The 23,752-nt window shown below is 42.1% G+C and overlaps 1 protein-coding gene across 3 annotated transcripts; it reads right to left on the bottom strand.

The window, feature by feature from the left end:
• Positions 1-2,388: 2,388 nt before the first annotated feature.
• On the bottom strand, positions 2,389-23,513 carry DCTD (dCMP deaminase). Of its 3 annotated transcripts, none has more exons than XM_074154722.1 (6): positions 23,356-23,513; positions 19,278-19,389; positions 17,564-17,699; positions 7,668-7,784; positions 6,016-6,112; positions 2,389-4,077 (listed from the first exon to the last, which is right to left on the bottom strand). In XM_074154722.1, exons 1-6 carry the CDS (start codon positions 23,388-23,390, stop codon positions 3,999-4,001), a joined length of 576 nt encoding a protein of 191 aa, XP_074010823.1. In that variant the 5' UTR covers positions 23,391-23,513; the 3' UTR covers positions 2,389-3,998. The 3 variants fall into 3 exon arrangements, with proteins under 3 accessions (XP_074010823.1, XP_074010824.1, XP_074010825.1); XM_074154723.1 differs by having other exon boundaries at positions 23,140-23,404; XM_074154724.1 differs by lacking the exon at positions 23,356-23,513 and having other exon boundaries at positions 19,278-19,545.
• Between the last annotated feature and the right edge of the window lie 239 nt (positions 23,514-23,752).

Raw genomic sequence — 23,752 nt, 5'->3', positions numbered from 1 at the left:
GAAACCCCCGCCAGCCCCACTGGGTGACTACAGAGTATTGCTCGCTGCTCTGTCACAACAGCAGCCCTCTGGTTCCCCATGGCCCCAGCCCCACATCAGAAAGGTACCCCAGGCCCCTGGCTGAGATCTTTCCCTAGATAATCGCCACTTCGGGGCACTCAGGTGAGACCCCTGCTCTTCACCCCACCTCGCTTCCATTCCACCTCGATTCCCCATCTCCCAGCTTCAGAGAGAAAAGCCAAGAGTGGAAAGTCACAATTTTTGTTTGTTTTGCTTGTTCTCAACAGCCTAAAATCCCCACAAGATTCATTTTTTTGTAGCTGATGAACTGCTGCAGCTTCTGCCATTACGTACATCGAGATTTCAGGCTGAGCAATGCACCAGAAGAGCTTTTATTGCCAATGTTATCACAGGCTATTTTGAAGATCAGAACAATTGTACCGGTCACAGCATACTTTTTGTTACCTTTGTGAAAATATTCCTAATATACAAAGCAATAAAATGCTCAGTCAGTGATCAAAGCTTCAAAGATGGAGATTATGCTCTCATTCAGTACGCCAGCCTGCAAAACCACCCTTTCTTAAATGAAATTTATGTAAATAAGATTGCCAGTTCCTTGGGTTCTCTGAGAGGGGAATGGAGTATAATATTTAGAAGGAAAATCTAGATGATGGCAGGGTTTAGATTTAACCTTTAAGACAGTTACATTGAACTGGATGGGATCTCAGCACTTTATTCGAATGTGATTTCTTCCTCCAGTTAATGCTCCTACCAAAGTGCATCCCCAGAGTCTCCTTTCAGCTTCCTGTACTGGGTTTTTCAAACAACCCCTAACAAAGGCTCAGCCCTTTCCCCAGCAGGCTGGGGGGGTGATTTGCCACAGGATAGGTGCTGGTGGCCACCATGGGGCCCGTGAAGTTTCATGATGGTGATCCATCAGGTTCAAGGAGTCAGCGGTTCGAAGCCCAGCTGTATTAATGGCTGGAGGAATGGGCTGATGGAAAAACAATGAAACCCTACAGCAGGAGCAGACCAATGGACTAGGTGGCCACTGGACGGAAGGAATCTTGGAAGAAAAGGACCCAGGAATCCAGGTGGACAAGAGGTGAAGTGCCCTTGCACCAGAGAAGGCTACCCATGTACCAGGCTATACTAGATTGAGCTTAGATAAGACCACATCTGGAGTGGTGTGATCTTTGGGCTCCCCCAGTACGAGACAGACAGTGGGGAGACACTAAGGTGGTGAGAGGATGGAGCACATGACGCATGAGAAAGGCATTTGTTGAGCCTGGAGAAGAGAAGGCTAAAGGTGGGAGGAGCTTCACCCCTGACTTGGCCTACCTAATTAATGGGTGGTAACAGAGGAGACAGACCCTTTTCAGACACGTACACCAAAAGGATGAGAGGCAACAGACACAAACTGCAGCAGTGGAAATTCTGACTGAAGGAAAAAGAGAAAGACACAGTGAGGGTCAAATATGGGAATGGATCACCAGAAAGGCTGCAGAATCCCCGTTCTTGGAGATACTCACCCGGACAAGGCCTGAGCAACTGGATCTAACTTGTAAGTCAACAGTGCTTTCAGTGAGGGGTGAAGCTAAATGCCCTCGAGAGTTCCTTCAAGCCCAAATGGTTCTGTTTGTCTTGAACTTGAGCTACAGGAGCAGAAACGCTGTTCATTATATTTACCTGTCTTCTTTGTTTCCTCTAGTAATTATTCTTTATTTGCAAGCCAAAGCAATTCCTGAACTATTAAAAGAAAAAAAACAGCCAGCAGCATACAGATTTCTAGGCACGGACACAAAGTAAGGTTAAGATTTGCTCTAAAACATTAACCCCAAACTGAGCACGCACTGTCTCAAGCTGTGTGTGTGCTTCTTCCCCTCTCCATGAGGGTGCCCTGGAACTCAGAGAGCCCACTTACCAGCCTGAGTCAACTGACAATTGCTCTGAAAGCTTGTGTATGTGGCTCTATCGGATCAAAAATTGATCGGAAGAAATCTAAAAGGCTCTCATAATCTCCAGTCTTACTCTTTTGTTACACAAACAGGAAAGTCCTAGGGGGGGGAAAAAAAAAAAAAAGAGTCATGATAAAAAATAGTTACATTCCTAAAAACACCTGGACATTGATTCAAAGAACTCCTGAGTTTTTATGCACATTATATGCTTCCATTATCCCAGACCTGACAGAAAAATACTTGAAGTAACCAGAATCACAATGGATATATCTTTTAAGTCTGAACTTAGATCAGCAATTATCTACGAAGAAAACAGCAATTTTGCTGCCAAACCCAAAAATTCTGCTGCTCCTCTCCCCTCTGTCCCATTGTCAGATCAGTATAACTCAAAATGCTTCTACTTATTAATTCAGGCCAGAGAAAAAGATGTGCATAAGCTGTTTTAGTGACATTTTATTAAAGTAATTTTTCAGGTTTCACCTCCCCCTCCACATATGTGCAAATTTCTTCTCCTGGCAGTGAGCCACAGACCAATTTTGAGGTGGAAAAACAGTTGTGGGGAAAAAAAAAAAAAAAAAGAGAAAGTCAGAAATTACTTTATAAATGGACACATCTTATAATACATTACAAAGCTCCCTTTAGTAGCCAAATGGTCCATGAGCATTACACTTTATGTAATATCACAAATGCACAAAATATGCTTTGCATATGATTGCAAAAACAGCAGCACTCTGGAGCCAAGCACATGGCTTAATATTATAATTATGAGTCTACTTCAACGTAGTGGATTTTAATAAGACTTTAATAATACTGGTATGAAGCCAAATTACATAATGTCCCAAAATATGAAACAAAGCTTTTATAGAGAAAATAAAAGCTCACTGAAGTATAACCATGTTTAAAAAAAAAAAAACAACAAAACAAAAAAACCAACCACCAATGTTATCTAAACAAAGCCATTAGGCATATTTAATTTAAAAAAAATCAAATTAGAGAAAAAGGAACTCAAATCTATTCCCAGATCTCAAGATAAAATTAAAAAGGATATTATTTTAGGCAACATTTATGAAAATGAAGGTACTACGCCAGCACTGGGAAACAAGCTAACACCGTAATTGCCTCTTTTGGCACAGATACGGATATGGGTTGACAATCTCCAATTTCTCTCAAAGGACAAAAAAATGACTGAGTTACCGTAGAAGTTGATTTGAAGACTGAGCTGTGTTGGATTGTCTAGGAACAGTTCAGACCAATAGAATAATTTCCTTCTACACATGAAAACCAACTCCAAGTAAGAGTCTTGAAAGGTAAAGAGCCAAATTATTTACTCCCTCAGCCCCTTCCAATTCTAGAGCTTTGGGGAAAACAAGGAGCTGGAATCACCTGTAAAGCTCAGTCCAGCAGGGACTGGTCTCAGAACAAATTTCTCTCTTCCCATCCCAGGTACAACAGCGTTAAATAGCAATTAAAAGAAAAATCAGCATTTCATTTGTTGGATAACGCATGTGGAATGTCGCACATTCTTAAAATTATATAATCTTTTAAATATTAGTGTTGTGGTAGTTGGAAGATTAGTATTTGCACGGATAACATTTTTTTGTCCTTTATGAGGATGAGCTATTTAGATCCACATATCCAATAGAGAGATCAGCATATATTAGCATATTCCAACGTACTGCTGGTTCCAGTAAGCGCTCCCATTCAGCCGAGTGAAATCAGCGCTGACAGCCCATCAGAGCAGGTGGTGAGGAATACAGCATGAATCACAACAGTTTTCTTTACATACATTACATTGTCTCATCTACATGTCTCTAGACTTTTTAAGCAGTTTCGATAAAGGTATTAAAAAATTTTAAGTAGATTTAGATTCCACATGACAAGATGAAGTGAGGGGGTACATTTTATGCCTTGGATTTCTTAAGAAGTCTACTTTAGCTACAGAAGCCATTAAAAAGTTGCAAGTAACTTGAAGATGAAAGGCATTAGCAGCTTTTTAGAAAAGGATAATCACACTCTTCTAGAGACTTAATGAGACTTAATTCACAGAAGCTTTTGACTTGGTCTGCTGTTAATTGAATCAAAGTCGATGACGATCTTGTTACACTTTGGCTTGAATTCCCTAAAATAAAGAAAAATACCGATATTAGTTAGCGAGTAGTTAAAACATTTTGCTTGCTTTAGCTCCAGCTAAATTTTTGAAGGAATAAGGGGAAAAAAAAAAAACACCCTCCTTGGATTCACATAGTTTTCATCTCTATGGGAGCCAATTATAGTGCACCACACTGAGAGAAACCTGGACAAGAAAGACTAAGACAAAAAAGACACATGGAGTGCGTTCGCCTGTACATTCTTCAGCTATTGGAGTTCATAAATTACCCAGGAGTCAAAGGACTTTTAACAACTTCGCTGCAGGTGGTGGCATCATGATACCAGGGCTGAGATTTTTCTTCATATATATTTATATTTCAAATATATTTTCAATTATATTTTCAAATATTTATGGGTACACATATATGTATCCATAAAAATATTTTAATATACTGCATATGTATTATATATACACATACATGTATACCTATGTATATACAAAAGATATTTGGAATATATTTTGATGAATATTTTGATCACTTTTTTCCTGCCAAATTTCCAAAGAACACTTTCAAACTTTGCCTCAGTATATTAAAGTATTTTTTTTTGTGCTAGGGGAATAGATCACATTATGCATCATACTGGGGGAAAACCCAAACTAGTTAAGAGAGAATCATTTAAAAATTGTAACTTTAGAACTGTAAAATTAATACCGCCACAAAATGTTTCCTTTTATTATCATTAGAGCATCTGCTACAGCAATTAGCAAGGAAGGTATTTGGGGACCCAGCATATATTTTCCAGTCTACCAGTAAACAAAGGATCATGCAAATAGTGTGGATTTAGTGCCTAATTAAGCTCTGCAGTTCAGTTCAAGAGATTCATTAAGTACCACCTACATCCTTAACAATCAATACAAGAATGAATAACAGTCAACACGGAAAGGCCCCTGCTGCTGACCACAGAAACTCTGGATACTTGGTCCAGAATAACAATCCAAAATGCAGGAAAGACTTCTCACCCTTGGAGAAGTTACGAGATTTGACTTGCAAGAGAATGATTTATGCCTCTTTGTCAAATGGTCTTAGTAGAAAGGAAATACACTGAAGGACTAAAACTGAATTTCAAGTACTGCTGTGTTTTTTCACCGATGTTTCTTAGCCCAGTAGGTACCTTTCATCCTAAAATTTCATCTGTCAGAATTGTTATGTTTGCAAATTTTTCGAAGTCTTTGTATTAATATTGTAAAACTTTTTAGAGTTGCAAAAGCCTCCCTGACTGCATAATTAGCCTCACCCCCAGCATGTTGTTGCTATCAAACTCGCTGTTGAACAGATTGTCTTTAGGTATCTCTGTCAGTGTCTTTAAAAACCCCACTCTTCAAACATTTTTCAGATTCTCATTACTTTAAGGCAAATATTCAGAGTTTTATCCTTTTCTCACATGAAAAGCTGACCAAAGAAGACTGGACAGCTACAGGCACCCAGAATTAATTATGGGTGGCCAGTTTGACGCCTTCCCAAATTGACTGCAACAAAAAGATACTAACGTTTCAATAAGGATCAGGCAATCCACAACAAAAACTGAACTGGACACTTGAGTTTTAAGGGACTTCAGGAGATCACCCAGTTTAACTTCCTGCTCTCCCCCAGTACAGTGTAACCAACAACCACCCCATTCACAATTTCATTTGCAGTCCAGGAATGACAGGAGTATTCCAGATGGACCATTTTCTCATACAAAGGTTATGGAATTGAAATTTAACCACACACAAGGCCAAAAGAACGGTGCAACAGTCTGCCAATCCAGTATCTTTCACGGGCATCCAGAGCATGCCATCTACAAACACTACCAAAGAGTAAAACACTGCACAATGCAAAGAAGAACTTTTGCCCTAGAGTCGGTCTCTTTCACACACCATTTTCTTCCTTTCCAAAATAAAAATGAAGTTAATCCAAAGTTCTCTTACCTGTATATAACACCTGCTAAATCAAACATCCGCCGTGCAGCTGTCATTTCTGTAGTGTCATGATACTTGTCAGACATAAAAATAACTTCCTTTATGCCTAAAAAAGTCATACAGAAAAAAATGTTAGAATTACACTAAAAAAAAAAAAAAAAAAAAAGGGGGGAATGTCTGGTGCCCAAAATCAGAAAAGGCAGCATTCATCCACATGTTCTGGAACTCCTTGGTACAACTCTACTTCCCAAAATACTATAGGTTGTACTTGAGAATAAGGCTATGTAAAGTAGTGCTGGTTTAGAAGATGGTTCTTTCAAAAATGCTGGAAAATTCCCCCTTTCACCTAAGTTTAACTCAGAAAACAAGAACCAAAAACTTGGGGGCAAAAACCCCAAGACGGACAAGACTACAAATTAAGCATTTTTGCAAAAGTAATTGAAAACTTATTTTTCTATCTCTTTAATAGATAAATTCCCTCCAAAGAACTTAAACCACAAATCCTATTCCCCTTCCAAACGCACAGCTATAAAAGGAGGCTTTTTTTTTTCTTTTGTTCTCTGTTTTATAACTAACTCCCAATCCCAGGTTCAAATCCTTATAAACGCTGTCAAAATGGAATGATCTGTGCCTAAATCACTGAGGCAGAGGAGAAGCCTAAAGGCTGACCCAGGAGAATTCCCAAGCATTTCAGAGCCTATGGACATCCTACTGGGTTTACCAGACATGAATATCAATACATTGCCATTTAGTGCTGGCCCAAGCACGTGAGGAAAAGGATGAGTGACTGCATCGAGGACACGCAGCCAAGCTACCTTGAAGACCATTGATTTTGATTAAATAAATAAGAGAAATGTAGCACAAATACCAAATGCCATCATCTTTCCCCCTCCACCTCCTTCCATTTCAAACCTCACTGACCAAAATAAAGCAGCACTACGTTTGCTACTTCCTTCCTAGATTCCTGTGCTCATTAGAGGTGAAAGAAACTCCCCAGAAGAGCAATCCGTGCCAGGCTTGCAAGATTTCACTCAATGAGCAAAATATACGCTACCTTAAGCGGAGATTTTTACGGAACTGAAGCCTACTGCAGATACTGCCTAATCTGAAAAAAGGCGACACATTTAGGCCAGCACGCTTGCTGCAGTGGCACAGATTTATAACAATTGTAATGAAAGACATAATTAAAGTAGGATCATAGAAGTCTTATGACATTTATGAGCAAAGATATTTTAAAATCTTCAAATATCTACCATGCATCACATTCAAATTAAAATTTCATGTACATACTCCCAACAGACCTTTTGTCATGCAGAAGTTTATTTCTTTCTGCCCTACTCTATTCAGTGTGTCAGAGCACAGTAAAACTGACAGTAATTATATGCAAAGCCTGTGTTGTTCTTTGGCAGCTCCTGGTCTAAGAAGTTACAAACCTAAATTAGAAGCACGCTTAGAATCACAGAAGATGCAATTAGCACTGGAAAAATTTGGCACCATTCAGATGCAAGAAAAAAACCCCCACAAGTAGCATCTTATGAAGTTGACAGTGCAATTAATTTAGATCTAACAGCAGCAATTTAACATCAAATACATCCGTTGTAAGATACCAAGGAGCAGGCAGAACTGCAACCCTAACAAATCAAGCTGGCACTACTCCTTACCTGCCTGGATGATGAGCTTTGCACATTCATTACATGGAAATAAGGCAACATATATGCTGCAGCCTTTCACGTCGGCCGAGTTCTTGTTCATGATGGCATTCAACTCAGCATGGCACACTGATTTAAAAAAAAAAAAAAAAAAAAAGAAAAAGAAAATGGAAAAAAAGAGAAGAACCAATTCATAAATACCGTTCATTAAAATACATCAGCCGAACTAAAATTAAAGTGTTACAATATAACTGCTTACATCCTTTCAAAGGCAAATCGCTTGCACAGCTTGTCAGAAAGGGCAGGGAGGAAAAAATAGAAGTAGAAATACCAAGATCAATGAAGGTCAATTGTTGTGACCAGGCTGCCGATTAGTAATGATATCATTAAACGCATTAGCATTGCCATTTGCTAACACCTATTGCAGGCAACAAAGCCGTAGGCTGTGGGCCAAGTAGTTGCAACCACCCTAAGTGAAGCAATATCTCACAGCTTCACAACTCTCTGGAGTATCCAATTGCCAGTATAAAACAGCTCATTTATGTGTTTACATACACAGATAGGAACAGTCCTACAGTTATAAGAGCACGCTGTGCGCTCTTAAAGGCAGGAGAATCACGACATAAAACCTGGCAGCTCCATCCTGTGGGTCCCGGAACGGCACAGCGCTGCTGCGCGATTCTCTCACCCCAAGAACACACAAGACACACTCAACCGTAAAAAAAAAGTCCCAGCTTTAATATTAAAGTGAGCTTACTGCTCATTAAAAGGTGCCAGACTTCCCAAGCAGGAAAGCAAAGTCCTCTGTTTCTCTCCAGGTATTTGAGCTAGGCCAGGGAGAAGCAGACCGCCCTGCCTTATTCCACCAGAACCCAGTAGCTCCTTATGGACAGATCGCACCTGAGGGTTGAAGTTTTTATGCTCTACACATCGGCGGATTATCGAAACACAGGTGAGAAGGCGGCAGCTTCTGTTGTCCACCAGGAACCGCTGAAAAAAACATCAGTATCTCTGCGAGAACTTCCTGTTTACTCCTAGGGATGAGAGCAAGTCGCATAATTTATACACCAACTGATGAAGAACCTGCCTGCTGCCCTGACTTCAGTCATAAACAGGGGCTGAAGTGTGGTGTGGGTTCAAGCTCATTTAGAGACCTGTGTGTGCAGGCGACATTTTTCCACTGCTTGTTCTGAAGAACAGATTAAATAAGATTTTAAAAAAAAGAAAAAAAAAAAAGTAGTTTTCCTCTCCCTTGCGTACATGAGAAAATTAAACCAGGCAAAGTTTCCTAGCACAATTCAGAGTATACCTGCTACCACACACTGACCTCTGCGTGAATGATCTCACCACACAAAGCATAATTGAGTGCAGGACCTTCCACAGGCAGGAATCCTTGCGGAATGGAAATGTTTTCCATATGTGCTAAACGTCTACGTGGAATTTTCTAGGTAACAGCTAATGTGGTACAAATTTACAGCCTGACTTACAGGACATGAACTTTCCCATGCAGACAAGTCACAAAGGACCAAACACGTGCTAAAGAAAGCTCAGTGTCAACTTCTGCAAGCAGCCCCCAGCGTCGCCATGGCCATGCCATCCACATACCTTCTCATAATCACTAAAGCCAGAAACTAACATAAAAAAAACCAGGAAATTAACAAAAAAACCCCACCAAAACAACAAAAAAACCCACCCCAGGCACCATCACATTAAGGTTTCTATTACTATTATTATTGTTTCTATTGCAACCCTAATTGGGTCACACTCTGTTTTAACCATATGCCATTAAGTGTACAAGATACACAATTACATGAACCTACACATTTAGAAAATCCAGAAAATACATTTAACTCCAAGTATATTACTGAGTTGCACTAATCTTAACATAGCCTTCACAATAAACAGGCAGAGAATTATTTTTCTGGGGTTACAGAGGATTGAGTGGAAAAGAGTGTCATTATTTCCGCAACTGGAACTAGGTTATGTCAACAGGACAGAAATATCACTTTTAAGCTTCTTTGAACAATATACTTATGTTCTAGGCAGCAGTCTAAAATATGGAAGGCCTCCAGAAGGAAGGGTGAGGGAATGTTTTCAAAGGCCCACAGAACTAAAAAAAAAAAATAAATCTAATCCCTTCAGTAAATATTTTTCCTTCACTTAAAACTCAGAAATCTTCAGCCATAAAACCAGACAAGTTTCATTATTAGTACTGCAACAAGTTTCCTTCCTGCGCTGATGAGAAAAAGGGGCTCTTTCATCAGACTTCTACAAACTTTCAACAACAAACCTCTTCCCAAGCGAAAACAATTCCAGGCCAAAAATAACTTCTGGAAGATAATCAGCTGGAGTGAGGGAGAAGAGAAATTTTGCCTCCTGATCATCTTAACACAATCTGAAGTTAAGAACAATTACGACTCTCCAGTGTGGAAAGAAGAGACAGAGACTAATCATTCCAAGACAAAAAAAGCAGTGGGGTGTCCAACAAACCCAGCAGGATCCCGTTTCAAAAACAAAAGGAGGCAGGGGTTTTCATGCACACTGTAGCCCAACCAAGTATTTCTTACTGCAGAAAGGAGTACAGGACTCAAAAGTTTGCATTGATTCCAGAAGTCATCTTTTTCCTTCCAATATTTGATTTTTTTGTTTTTTTTTTTTAGTCTACTGGGCTATTAAATACAAACCCATTTGGCCTCAGTTGTTGGAACTTGGAAGAATATTCTGGGGAACTATCATTGTACATGTCTTTGCTTTATACATTTCCCTAGACATCTACTACTGGCCCCTATAAGGAATATTCTACTAGATGGTCCTTAAGAAGGTACAGGCATCAAATATTTTTAAGCTCTGTCCCATCACTCTTCATTCCTTCTTCCTCATATTCCCCTCCTTCTGGCAGGCAGGCATTGACTGTTACTGATTTATAGACAAATAGTCTGTTATCCCCAGATTTTTCTTATAGACCTGCCCAGCTTTGTACAGAGCATTAGTGAGACACAGAAAACAAATCCAGGAGTCCAAAATCCCTCTTGATAACGCCTAGAGTATCACATTTGGGGTGTCATGAAGTTTTCTAACCTATTAAGAGCTCCCCCTAATACATACTGTTCTCTCTCAGACAATAAGAATCCAACTTAAAATATCCTTTCACAGGTGCACAGCATTCAGAACTCTGAAAACTGTAAGTTTAAATAGACTAGTAAAACTAATAATTTTTACAATACCCTATGGCAGCCCCCAGTGCTTCAGCTTTTAAAAAAAAAAAAAATTTTCACGTACAGCCAACATAAGATTAAGTCTGCAACGCTGGCTTCCATTCTGGAAAAGTGGCTTGAAAAGTATTCTCGAAAGGCTTCATTAGCTGAAGAAATAACCATGCAACGAGAAGTTTGTGTGTGCTCTGACATCCCCACCGTCTGCTAGAACAGTCATGAGAAGGGGGCGGGGGGGGAATGAAGCAGAGGAATGACTGCTTCATTACTGGCAGCATTAATTGCTAGAGTTTCTATCTTTCCTCATTGCATACTGCTTTGTGTGGCATTCATAAGGTAGAACTCATCCCCGAGCCAACCGCTAAATAAGAGACTCCTATTTACCCCATTAATGGTCATTCTTCAGGGTTAACCACTAAACTCGAACACGCTCTTTGCAGGTTACAGAGTGAGAAGTACCCTTCCCATCTACTAGAAGTGTTCCGAGTAGAGATTTTACAAGAACCACAGGACTAGTCAAAGCAGTTCTTAATATTTTTTAAGAGCTCACAAGCTTGATGAAGAGCTTGGGGTAGGGACCACCATGACACGTCACCTTTTAAAGAAGCAATCAAAGAAGGGGCTGGGGGGAGCGACCTTTCCATGTGATTAATTACGAACTGAGCCAGACTAGGAATTCTGAGAAATTATGCACTAAATACGGTGTTACCTTTGAAAAGAATGTATTTCAATGCATGTAGATTGTCATGCAGCAAGTTTTGACTTATAGAATCATAGAATGGTTAGAGTTGGAAGGGACCTTAAAGATCGTTGGGTTCCAACCCCCCTGCCATGGGCAGGGACACCTCCCACTAGACCATTATTTATTAACCTAAGGTTTTATACTGCCATGTTAACCAACTTGACAAATATTTCAGGTTCCCAACACAGATCTATGGCACTAGCACAGCATTTTTCAACATAAACCTGGCACAGAAATGGGTACAGGGAGTTCTGGCACCTGGCCCACTTCTTCTCAAGCCTTTTGGGTAGAATCTTCACCTTTTCATATTCATTCCTTGTCCACCCCATCTTTGCCCAAGCTCCACCTTTCAGTTATCCTTTACTCGCTGGAGCCCTGATGCTGGACATCGCAAGGATCACGGAAGGGACTGAAATATTATTGAAAGGAATGGGGTCTGGAGTGATAGCCACTGGGGACATCCTGTTCCAAGTTGGTTCTACTCCCAGCAGAACACAGAGGCGTTTCTTAGTGGGCAAGCAGAATGAGAAAAATTATTCTTGGTGTTTCCAACCCTTCAAACTTTCTAGATATTTGATGTGTGACATCAGAATTGGACAGAAATCCCTGCAGGACAAGAGAGTGAGTGGCTGTAGGTGGTAACTGTCTCCCGTAGATCCCCCCTTCCAGCTGAAGCCTCGGCTCTGCACCAACAATTGGAGAGAGAGCATCACACTTCTTCAGAGTGCCTTATCAAGTTTTGTTCTGTCAAAATAACAGCTTCTACAAAAGCAACATTTGCCTGAATATCTCCAAGTGCTCATCTCTCTAAAAAAAAAAAAAAAAAAAAGAGGAAAAGCTCATAATCCTAACAGGAGGAAATGTTGATAACAGTTTGTTTCATTTTACACAGCAGGTACTGTTCAATTAGAGCGTACTTTTTGCCACAGCACATATTTTATCGTATCTGAACCTGTATAAATATTTGTAAGCATATTTACTCAATATTTTCTCTATTGCTCAGAGGTTTCTAAATTTGCCAGTCATTTTAATTTAAAACTCTCTTAATTAGAGACTGGTTGTCAAATGGATGTTCTTAGATTACAGCGGAGACAGAGGGCATAACAGGAGCACAGCGACTAGCATCAGTGGGAAGATTTGCGTTAATAGGAGAGAAATACAGTATTTTAAATGATCGGCGAGAGGAAACTGAGCATCATCAAATCCTTGAATTCATCTAACAGAAACAGAGGGTGCTCACTTTTGACTCTGAAAGCCAGAATTTTGTCTAATTATTAAGAAGCTTCTGCACACAGTACTGAACACAATGCTTCAGGAAGAGCGTTTTAATAACATCTTAGTAAAGGAGGTGTTCAAAACCGGCCTGGTGAGCAGAGATGTCCCTGCTCCTGTCGCTGACTGGCAGCCTGGAAAAAGTTAGTTCCGACATAACAAGAAAAGCCCAATTTTGTGCCGTGAAAAAATGGCATTCTGCAAAATGCCCACCGCTTTCTGACATAACGAGGCTACGCTCCCAACCTGTTCAAATATGTGCTGTAACTAGAAGGATAAAGTTTTAATCTGCTTCAAGATTCTCATAAGGAAGGCACAGTATCAATAATATCCAATAATATCCAAATGCCTTGCAAACATTTGCATCCTCTAAGGTAAAGCGAGCACCACCTACCACATTTTGATGCTTTCTTCCAGTGACCGCTCAGGTCACACTTAGATACAGGTAAATACAATTTTATTCTAATCAATCACAACTCTTTCCCTAATGCTGAGCTGAGCAGAACCCAGACTGGAAGGTGCAGGTCAGATACATACCGTATATTGCAGCAGACTCAGGATAATTGAGACGCTGCTGAATTTCAAGGTACAGTAAAATTTAAGAGCGACAGGACTTGTTTAGCCTCACAACAAAAGTTCAAAGGGTTATTGTCATCAGTAAGTGCACAGGAGAAGCGGGGAAAGGAGGAAGGGTTAATTGCAGTGAATAAAAGCCAAAAGAACAATGCTGGCATGCACAAGAATGGATAAACAAACCACAGATAAATTTAGGGTGGAAATTGGAAGTTTTCTAGCCATGAAAGAGTGAATCTGATCAGAGCTGTGGGGTCAATGCATCCATCTGTTCTGCTGGAGCTCAATAAATTTATTATGGGATGAACTAACGAGCTTCTGCAGAGATGATAACCTCGGGGTCCAATCCCCTGCTACGTCTGTGCTGGAAAACAGAGACAGGGCCAGGGACCAAACCTCGGCCCTGAGGCCAACTGGCCCCGACTGGCTCCTCTTCACCTTACTGGGGGCTCCATCAGAATTACAGAGCACTTGGCCCTGGGATTCCTCAAGGCTCCACCAGTCCCACGGCTCCACGTGCTTATTTTGTATGTCTTGGTTCAAAGTGCATAAAGAAGCGAGATGACTTTCTTGCAGCCCACCAGAGTGGTGTTTTCACCGCGTGAAGCAGAGTACGTGTTGCATACCCCCCAGTATGGCCGGAGGGAGGCAGGAGGGTTAAGCAGACCATCTCAGCAGGCTTTGGCATTACAGGCCTATACAGGATGACGGTTTTCTTCCAGCCTTTATTCCTCCCTGCCCTCCGGAGCAGCCTTTGAGCAAGCCATTCATAGAGCAACACTCAAGCTTTGTTCTGGAGAAAGCTCGTCAGAGCGGTCCAAAGCAGATGGGAAGAGAGCTAATGTTTATGCCTGACCTACAACAGTACACAAAACCAGGCGGTCAGCATTCAGATCTGCCCCTGGCCCTTTTCCATAGCACTGCAGCTGCAGATCCTATGTCTAAAAGACATAGAATCATATAATTACCTAGGTTAGAAGGGACCTTTCAGACCATCTACTCCAACCTTCAACCTAACTCTGACAAAAAACATCACTAAACCGTATTGCTAAGCACCACATCTACCCGTCTTTTAAATACTTCCAGGGCTGGTGACTCCATCACTTCACTAGGCAGCCTGTTCCAATGCTTGACAACCCTTGCAGTGAAGAAATTTCTCCTAATATCCATCCTAAACCTCTCCTGGCGCAACTTGAGGCCATCTCCTCTTGCCCCATCGCCTGTTCCTTGGGAGAAGAGACCAACCCCCCCCGGCTACACCCTCCTTTCCGGGAGTTGTAGAGAGCGAGAAGGTCTTCCCTCAGCCTCCTTTCCTCCAGGCTGAACAACCTGAGCTTCTTCAGCCGCTCCTCACTAAGACTTGTGCTCCAGACACCTCACCAGCCTTGTTACCCTTCTCTGGACCCGCTCCAGCCCCTCAATGTTTTTGTTTGAGTGAGGTGCCCAAAACTGGACACAGCACTCGAGGTGGGGCCTCACCAGTGTCCAGTACAGGGGGACCATCACTGCCCCAGTCCTGCTGGCCACACCATTCCTAGTACAGGCCAGGATGCTGTTGGCCTTCTTGGCCACCTGGGCACACAGCGGGCTCATACTCAGCCGGCTGTGACCAACAACCCCAGGTCCATCTTCCAAGTCACCATCAGCTTTACCTAATAAGCCAGAGTGCAGCTCTAGTAATGGTGCTGCCAGCATTCCCATAAGCTACCAGAGCACGCGGCAAGATTGTACCATCTCTGAACAAGCTCGTCAGGAAAAGCAAGGCTAAAAAGTTCAATTTACACAAGTGCTGTGATGATTAGCAAAAGCGGAAAGGAAAACATGACAGTTTAATGAGATTTTAGCAGCAATTCTATGTATGTCTGCATCTACCAGAATTTTTTAAAGCAGAAGACCTTTTTTTTTGTATATATACTTGTCTGGTCTGTCAACTGTGCTATCAAGATTAATAAGAAACTGCTAGAGTTTAAATGATCTGTGAATTACAAAATAGGTCGTTTACTCATCACAACAGACACTTTATGTTACAAAGTTGTGATTTTTTTTTAATGAGGTGAAGACTGTGTTTCTTGGGGGAAAGGGTTAGTTAGGAGTTAGACCAACTCCTAGAAATGAACTCATTTCTCCAAGCTGTTAGATTGGTTAGTGCATTTTTTAAACATCATGCATTAGAGATTTTTACTTTGCTCCACATCTTTCGGAGTCAGAGTTAACTAAAAAAAAAAAAATAGAATTCTTCTCAGGTCATCTTGTACAAAGATTCCTCATAAATTCATACAGCATTTTTAGTTCAAATTGGTCAGCTTAGATTTGAGTGCCTGGAACATGCTCAGGTCCCAGAGACCACCCATACTGACCTTAGTTCAGAACTGAGACCTTACAGCAGCGTAAAGATTCAACCAAAATCAATATTCTGTTTTCAGTACTTTATATTTAATCAATGGGCTAACACTTGTTTCCTCACCCTATAAATAAAGAGCAGTCATACCAAGTTGTTCCACTATGGTACCGTCATTATACATAAAACCAGTTTTTCTGTGCTTTAGAGCAGACTTAAAATTTGGCAGGAGCTGGCCCCAGTATCGGGAATACGTCTCTTATGAAAAATAATATGAAACTGTCTCCAGCTTAAGAGTTAGCGTTAGAGGTTTTATAATAAATTGGTAAAGTGAACAAGGACAAAGTACCGGGGTTTTAAGAACTCAAGTATGAAACTGATGAATTATGTGCTGAGCTGCAGCATATCATCTTTCACTGCGGTGCTATGGGAAACCAGGAAATGTAATGCCGATTTTCAGAGAGAGCTCTGGGTGAACAGAGGGAACGTCTAAACTCATGCAAGTCTAATTTCTGCATCAGACCAATTGTTAGAAGTTCCAAGTAAAAAACTAGAATTAGTAGGCCGAGAGAAATACTGTACGCTGGAAAAGAGGATCTCTTCGCAGAAGCTCATTTCCCGCCCCCCCCACGCAGGGGGAAAATTTCTCAGGGCTCTTGTTCGGTTTTATGATTCTTCCCCTGCTGTTCCTAGGCCCAGGACAGGCTGAGATGCAGCACAGGATGAAGGTGCTCTTCATACCCCTCTTTCCTGCACCCATGGCTTCTGCTGCATTGGTCTCACCCCACAGAGGTGCAGCAGGAGCTGGTGTGGAAGCAGAAAGATGAAGGGAAATTTAAGAGCGCATTCGCTCCTGGCTTCCTTTTCAGTTCTAACCAGGGTTCCTCCCCAACATCAGCTATTGCAGGCCCGGAGGCAGTTCTCAAACTCCATTTCCACGCCCAGAGGACAGCACTGAAGCTTGAGGCCACCCAGCAAGTTGCTTCCTTGGTTCCTGCAAACCACGCCTGGCCCAGAGGAGTTAACTACCACCCTGATAATAATAGGTGCACCAAGATTCGCAGAGGATCCTTCAAAGCAGGCTTGCAGAAGGCCAAACTACACCTGCTGCAAAGACAGACAGATCCAAAGCAGCATTCGGCCACATTTACCATGAAACCACCCTCACTCTTCATTCCTTTTGCCCATTTAGTAAATGGGAATCAAACCAGAGGCTGAAATAAACAATGAAAGTCACCTCACCCCTAGCAGGGTACACCAGATAAGGCAGAAATAGCATGGAGTGACAGAATGCAATCACATACTCAAGACAAACAAAATCCAGCACCTTCCCAGTATGTATTGCCTGTGCCATCAAGACCTGAACACTGGAATTTCCCACAACCACTCGAGTTTTTTTTAATACTGGTGTTTTAAAACAAAATGTATTTGTTTTGCATATACATGCTCTCTGTAATTTCTGTGGAGACAAACACTCAGAAGCAGCAATCATCTGCATACACTGCAACTGTGTGCTAATGAGCTGCATTATATTTACAAGTTTTCACTACATGATCCAAAACAGCTAATCCTGATTTCAGCAGGAAGGCAGTCCTTCATAAAGACTGTTTTCATTTATTTTCAGAGCTGTGATTTTCATCCTGATGTACCACATACGGGCACATTAACAAAAATCAGGTGAGTGGAAGAAAAACTGATCGATATTTTACCAGCTGAACTTTCACATATACAGACATCACAAGCGGGACTGATCAACCGCAAGAAGCCTTACCATAGGGATATTTCGTGTCTAGTCTGTGCGCTGCTGTTCTTGTCCAGGGTAGTACATCATCGCTGCAGCCATTAGGCATCCCATTGTATCCAATCCCAACAATCTTGTTTTCTGAATTTACAATGCAGGCACCGACCTAAATAAAATGAGATTTATGTAATATGAACAGCAGGCAAAACGATGCATCAACAAGAAAGATGAGACTTGAAAAGTCAGTCCTACAGTTTGCATTTAAGAGAGACAAGCTTCGCTTAATATTAAAGTCACACCATCTAGTGAGCCAGGCTACAATTGGGCCTAAGTGGTGGTGCTGTAAAATACATCATAGAATCATAGAATGGTTTGGGTTGGAAGGGACCTTAAAGATCACCCAGTTCCAACCCCCTGCCATGGGCAGGGACACCTCCCACCGGACCAGGTTGCTCAAAGCCCCATCCAGCCTGGCCTTGAACCCCTCCAGGGATGGGGCAGCCACAGCTTCTCTGGGAAACCTGGGCCAGGGTCTCACCACCCTCACAGGAAACAATTTCTTCCTGAGATCTCACCTCAATCTCCCCAGACGCAACTCTGCTACCCCTCTGGTGAAGCAGCCCCCATCCCAGCTGCCAGGACTGTTCTTTGTCCCGCTATGAAGTGAAGCAAGTTCAGGAAGCAGAACCAGCACTGAATTAACCCTACTAAACGTAAGTTTTCTGTCAGTTCAGCGCCCCAAACAAGCTTTTCCAGCTGCAGCAGCAAAAGAAAAGGTATGGAAGAGGAACAGAAATTCAGTAGTGTTGACCTAGGCAGACACAGGCTCGCAAACCCTCATGGCTTGTTTACACAAACGTGCAACAAAATACCAGAACTTTTAACTCCCAGCCTCTACTACTTCAACCCAAGGCTACACAGGGACCCGTCTTATAGAATGCTGATGCCTCCCACTCTTTTATTTTCTGCCCATGTTCTAGACTTACTGACACAGCAATAGTACTGATTTTAATTCACACAACCTATTTATCAACCAGCTCTGAAGTAACAAAAATTTAGCCCTAAGTGAATAACCTTCAGAGAACTAAGAGCCATAATGTACAGAAGCCAGCATGTAACTCAACATGCATTTTACTCCATAGCTTTACTGGGATTTGCTTCCTGAACTTTTTCACACAAAGGAAGACTAACAGACGTCTGGGCCCTGCAGAACAGCATGTTTCAGGAGATGTATCAATTGCCTCAATCCAATATTCACATGAAAGAAGTGAAGACCGGGGACAGAGTGAAGCAGAGGGGAAAAGTGAACCCGAGGGAGGAACCAAACTAGAAGAAAATCCCAGTCAACCCAAGAACAAACAAAAGGGAATCTTCATACTCTTATAGGTGAGGAAAAGGAACTTTTAAAATGCTGTGTCTTAAAGAATTCCTATCTAAAACTTCCAGTAGTTTTATTCTCCTCTAACAGTAACTAGAAAAAGGAGAGAAAATGCATGTGTTCTTTTAACCTCCAGATGAAAAGATTTACAAAACTCCAAGCTGCAAATGTACACACAGAATTATACGCATGAGGTCAGGCCCAGTAAGAGAATTTCTGTAACAAAAGGTGCTGACCATGTTAAAAATCAAATAGCTATATACTGAAATAACTTTTAATAAGAAATCCCTGAAAGTGCTACATGTGCATCTGAGGCGATGTGCGATATAGATTAGGTTACGTTATTCTTACACGTTGCCTTCTTACCTGAGAACTTGGATCCTTGCTTCTTTGTGCTGACAAAAAAGCTACTGCCATAAAATATTCAGGCCATTCCAAATAATCCTCTCGCTTTTTGCAGGATGCTTCATTGCCAAAACTATAATTTATGGAAAAAAAACCAGCCATCAGCAAACAACACATAGCTAGTTATTAGAGATTGTATTCTTTTAATGTCCACAAGTTTAAAGTAAAAAGGATCAGAATCTGGCTAAGAAGAATACACATTCACTAATACTTTAACAGTAAAACCAGCAGTGTAACATGCTTTCCAGGAACTTATATATGCAACATTTCCTTTCAGGGGAAAGGCATCCAAGCGAGGTTGCAAATTTCAGTTTTAGATAAGACGGCTGAGCTATTCAGAGCACTGAGCTATTCAAAGAGGGAGCAATTTATCCTTTATAGATAACACTTTGTGTGTTTCTAAGATTCAGGTGTATCATGTACTGGCATTCTTTTCACCCAAACAACATAATCTTTTTTTTAGGATGACTGCGCTAACTGCAAGCCTCTAATCTAAGGTATTTTGTACTTCTGCCTACAACAAGTGCTCACTAGATTTCTATTTAGGAGCTTTCTGTGCAGTCGTTCGTTTCTGCCTGTACAGTTATTGCCAGGAGTTTGCCTCTCGTTACAACATTTACCAGCAAAAACCTGAGGCCATTCTGATAGTCCCTCACTAAGTTTCTCCTGAGATTATGGCCTATGAAACCCTTCTAAAAACTGAGAGATGGGTTAAGAATTTTCCCCTTCGATATAACATAAAAAGTGGCATAAAAGGTTGCTTCTTTCCCTGCACTGGGGAGTTTATTTGGGGGAAAGAAGGAGGGGAAAAAAGGTGATGCATCGTTTTCTCTTGCCTGCTTACGGTCGAAAGACTGCTTGGGCAGTGTAAGACCCAACAGGGGAATTTCTGTGCTTTTCAGCTCAAAACCAGGAAAGACAGACAAATCTCCCCCGCCTCATATTTAAGCTTTGCAAATTTCAAGGAAAAAAAAACAAATTGAAAGAAATTTCCCCAAACTCTCACCTATTATCACTACACTTGAAAAGCAAACCAATGCAACATCTCAAATGCAATAATTGGCCTATCAAAATAAAAAGGGCACAGTACTTTTCTTCCTGGGCTCCCCTTACTGAGCACTAGAACTTAAGTCCGAGATACCTTTCTAGTGACGTACAGCCACGCAGAAAAATACATGATAGGTAACTGCAAGCAGCAAGACATCTCCTAGCAACACTAGCACCAGCACTTTCGGAAGACAAATAAACATCAGAAGACAAGTATTTTGTTAATTATTATTTTTATAACCAAACCCACATATTAGAGGCTTGCAGTGAGCTTGTCATAAAGAGGGTATGTTATTTGAGTGAAGACAATGCCAGCACACGGTAACATTTCTACTTTAGAAGCCCACAGGGTGCTATTTACCAAAGATAAATTGCTGGGTTTGAATAGTTCATATATGGCACAAGTTAGCAATTTTGGCTTGTTCTTGGAATGAATGAGGATCATCTTTAAGGACATAGTCTCAAAATAAGGAAGGAGAAACATCCACTCTTGGTGCAACCAGCACACCTCTCCCACACATTGACAGCATTGTAAATACTGCCCAGAACTGTCAATTTGTCAAAGCAAACACACAAATCAAGTACGTGGAAGAAATTCTTTCCTGTGAGGGTGGTGAGACAGCGGCCCAGGTTGCCCAGAGAAGCTGTGGCTGCCCCATCCCTGGAGGGGTTCAAGGCCAGGTTGGATGGGGCTTTGAGCAACCTGGTCTGGTGGGAGGTGTCCCTGCCCAGGGCAGGGGGGTTGGAACTGGATGGTCTTTAAGGTCCCTTCCAACCCAAACCATTCTGTGATTCTGTCTGATTCTGAATGTCCAAACTGGCTCGAATCATCATAACCAAAGGGTTGGGGCTATACTCTGCTAAGAAAAGTGTTCAGAGAACAAGAAGCTCACAGCAGAAAGAAATTAGAAGACATGCCCTCACACCTCTCCGTGACAAATTGAGCTTTGGCAGGTTAACTGAACCGCCAAGAAAGTGCTTCAGCTAATTTAAGTGATTATTTAGAACATCTCACAAAAGCAGATTTACACTATCCAAAACACCGCTGGACTTTAAATGATCAGTTTAATACACTCCCGACTATGTGACATTTGCAGTGATGCCTTTGGAGAGGCAGGAAGCACACCATGCAAACTCCACCGAATAAAACATTCTGGGGAAAGGGCTCCAGAAAGACAATAGTTCTCTCAACTATGCGATTGTGAGATCTCCTTTTGTTAAATTATTCCCTAGCAACCCTGTTTATTCAAAACACAACAATAGCTACTATTTACTTTTCTGGTAAATACAGAGCTGTGCTTAAGTGGAGGTCCCTCAAAGTACCAACTTCACAGGGAGAGGAGCCTATCTGAAAAACGAGCAGAAGGCTTACATCAAAGAGAACATTAAAAAAAGAAAACCCTTACTCAATTACTTCTACTTAACATCACCGAGTTTGGCGAGATAATTCCCTCAACTCAGTGTGCAGGAACGCAGGAGTGTGAAATGGGTATAAAACACTTCATTTCTGATTGAGCAGAAGCCAAGGCCTTGGCTAGCAGTCAAGCACACACAGGGAAATTAAGTTTATGGATTTGGGGCAGCTGATCCTCTTCCTTACGTTCATTTGTAGTTCCAGAATGGCATGAATGAAAGCTACTCTAGGAAATACTACCTGTAAAATAAGCAATTAAGGGTCGTCCTTGTGATAATTCATAACAGCTTATGCATAAAAATAATGGGAACTGAAAGCCATGAAGGTGACACTGCTCAAGAAGAAAGGGGGAAAAAATATCCTTAAATTCTAGAGCGATTAGTAGCCTGTATAAAAGCCTGTGTAAACAGTATTCAAAGGAAAACAGAGAAAAAAAGATTCTGCAATTAAGAGGACAGTGCCTCCCTTTTCAGTTCTTTTTCATCCATCTAGTCTTCAAGTAAGCTGAAACACCGCCTGAAAATGGAAGAAATTTCATTCAGATGCCAAAAAAAAAAAAAAAAAGAGGTCTATCTTAATGAAAAATTTAGTTGAGAGTCCTAAAAACACAACACATCACCTCAAATCTTTCCACAGGAACACTATGACACAATATAGTACAACTGGTGGGTATCAGACTTCTTTCCCTTCTCCCTCTTTTTTGTGTTTTTCCTCTGCTTCCTTATCTCTGATTTCACGTGCATTATGTTCCAACTGCACTGCGGTAGTTCTTTTCCCCACTATCAAGTATGCTACCGAAGATCAACTATCGATATTTTGCCACCTAACTCACAGAATTTAAGGTAAGAAGACAGGTAAAGCGCATATGAAAAATAAAAATAACACTTCCGTTTCATCTAAGCACCTGCAGCGCCCCTGTTCCCCGAAAGCCAAACCAGCTATGTGTGTTCTTGGTGACTTTCAATACTAGCTCCTTCTTTAAATCTCATAATTTAAGATCGCTTTTATGTCAAGGAAACGTGGCATTTCCTGCACTCGAGGCTTGCCATCTTTCCCCTCACACAGCTACTGAGAGATGGTCGTTACCACTGGCAGCCAAAGTCTTGAGAGAGAGATGGAGAGGGGGGGGGGGGGGGGGGAAATCAACCTTTCTGACTGAAAACTGAAAGTTTACTCACTGTGCATTGAAAATTACCTACATTAATACTTTTTCCTGAGAGATAACCTACCAAACCTGTAAATACAAACCCTTTGTAGAAATACCGAGGCCCAACCGAGTAGTACAGGAGTATTTCCCTTCACCGAGTCCTGTGAGGGGGAGCCCCCCCACAGCCCGTCAGCGGCCATGATTCCCCCTCCCACCTCAGAGCCCCCGCCGGGCCCGGGCTCGCTCCAGAGGCCACCAGCCGCTCTCCCCCCTCACACGCCGGGGCCGGAACCGCCGACCGAGGGGCGGGAAGAGCCTGGAACCGGCACCATGCGGCCTCCCCCTCCTCCCCGCCGCCCCTCCGTGCTTCTGCCCCCCTCAGCCCAGCTCCTTCGGCGGCAGGGAGGCGAGCCCGGGGGCGGCCAGCCTACCCGTTAAGGTGGCGGCCGAGCTGGTGGCCGTTCATCCCGCCGTGGGCTCGACCTCTTTGGGCTGCTTTGGCGCCAAAAAGGGAGCGGGCGGGGAGAGGGAGGAGCGCTGAGGGGAGGGAGGGCGGGACAAGGGGTACCCCGCCGCCATGTCGTGGCCCTGCCCCGCCGTGAGGGAGGGAGGCGGGGGGGCTGTGCTTTGAGCTGAGCCGGGGGAGGCCACCTCCGCCCTTGGGCTCCTGCGGGCCTCCTCCGCCCTTTAAATGAGTTACTTTAACGTGAGGCCTCGTCATTTTCGGTTTTTTGACAGATGCTGCTTCCAGCGTTGCACTTTGACACGAGCGTGCAGGTTTTCGCCCAGCACACGCTCCTGAGGTAAATGCTATTTGTTAAAGCTTCT

The sequence above is a fragment of the Numenius arquata genome, chromosome 10 (genome assembly GCF_964106895.1).
Source record: "Numenius arquata chromosome 10, bNumArq3.hap1.1, whole genome shotgun sequence".
NCBI classification, from domain to species: Eukaryota; Metazoa; Chordata; class Aves; order Charadriiformes; family Scolopacidae; genus Numenius; species Numenius arquata.
This window is presented reverse-complemented; position numbering and strand designations above follow the sequence as displayed.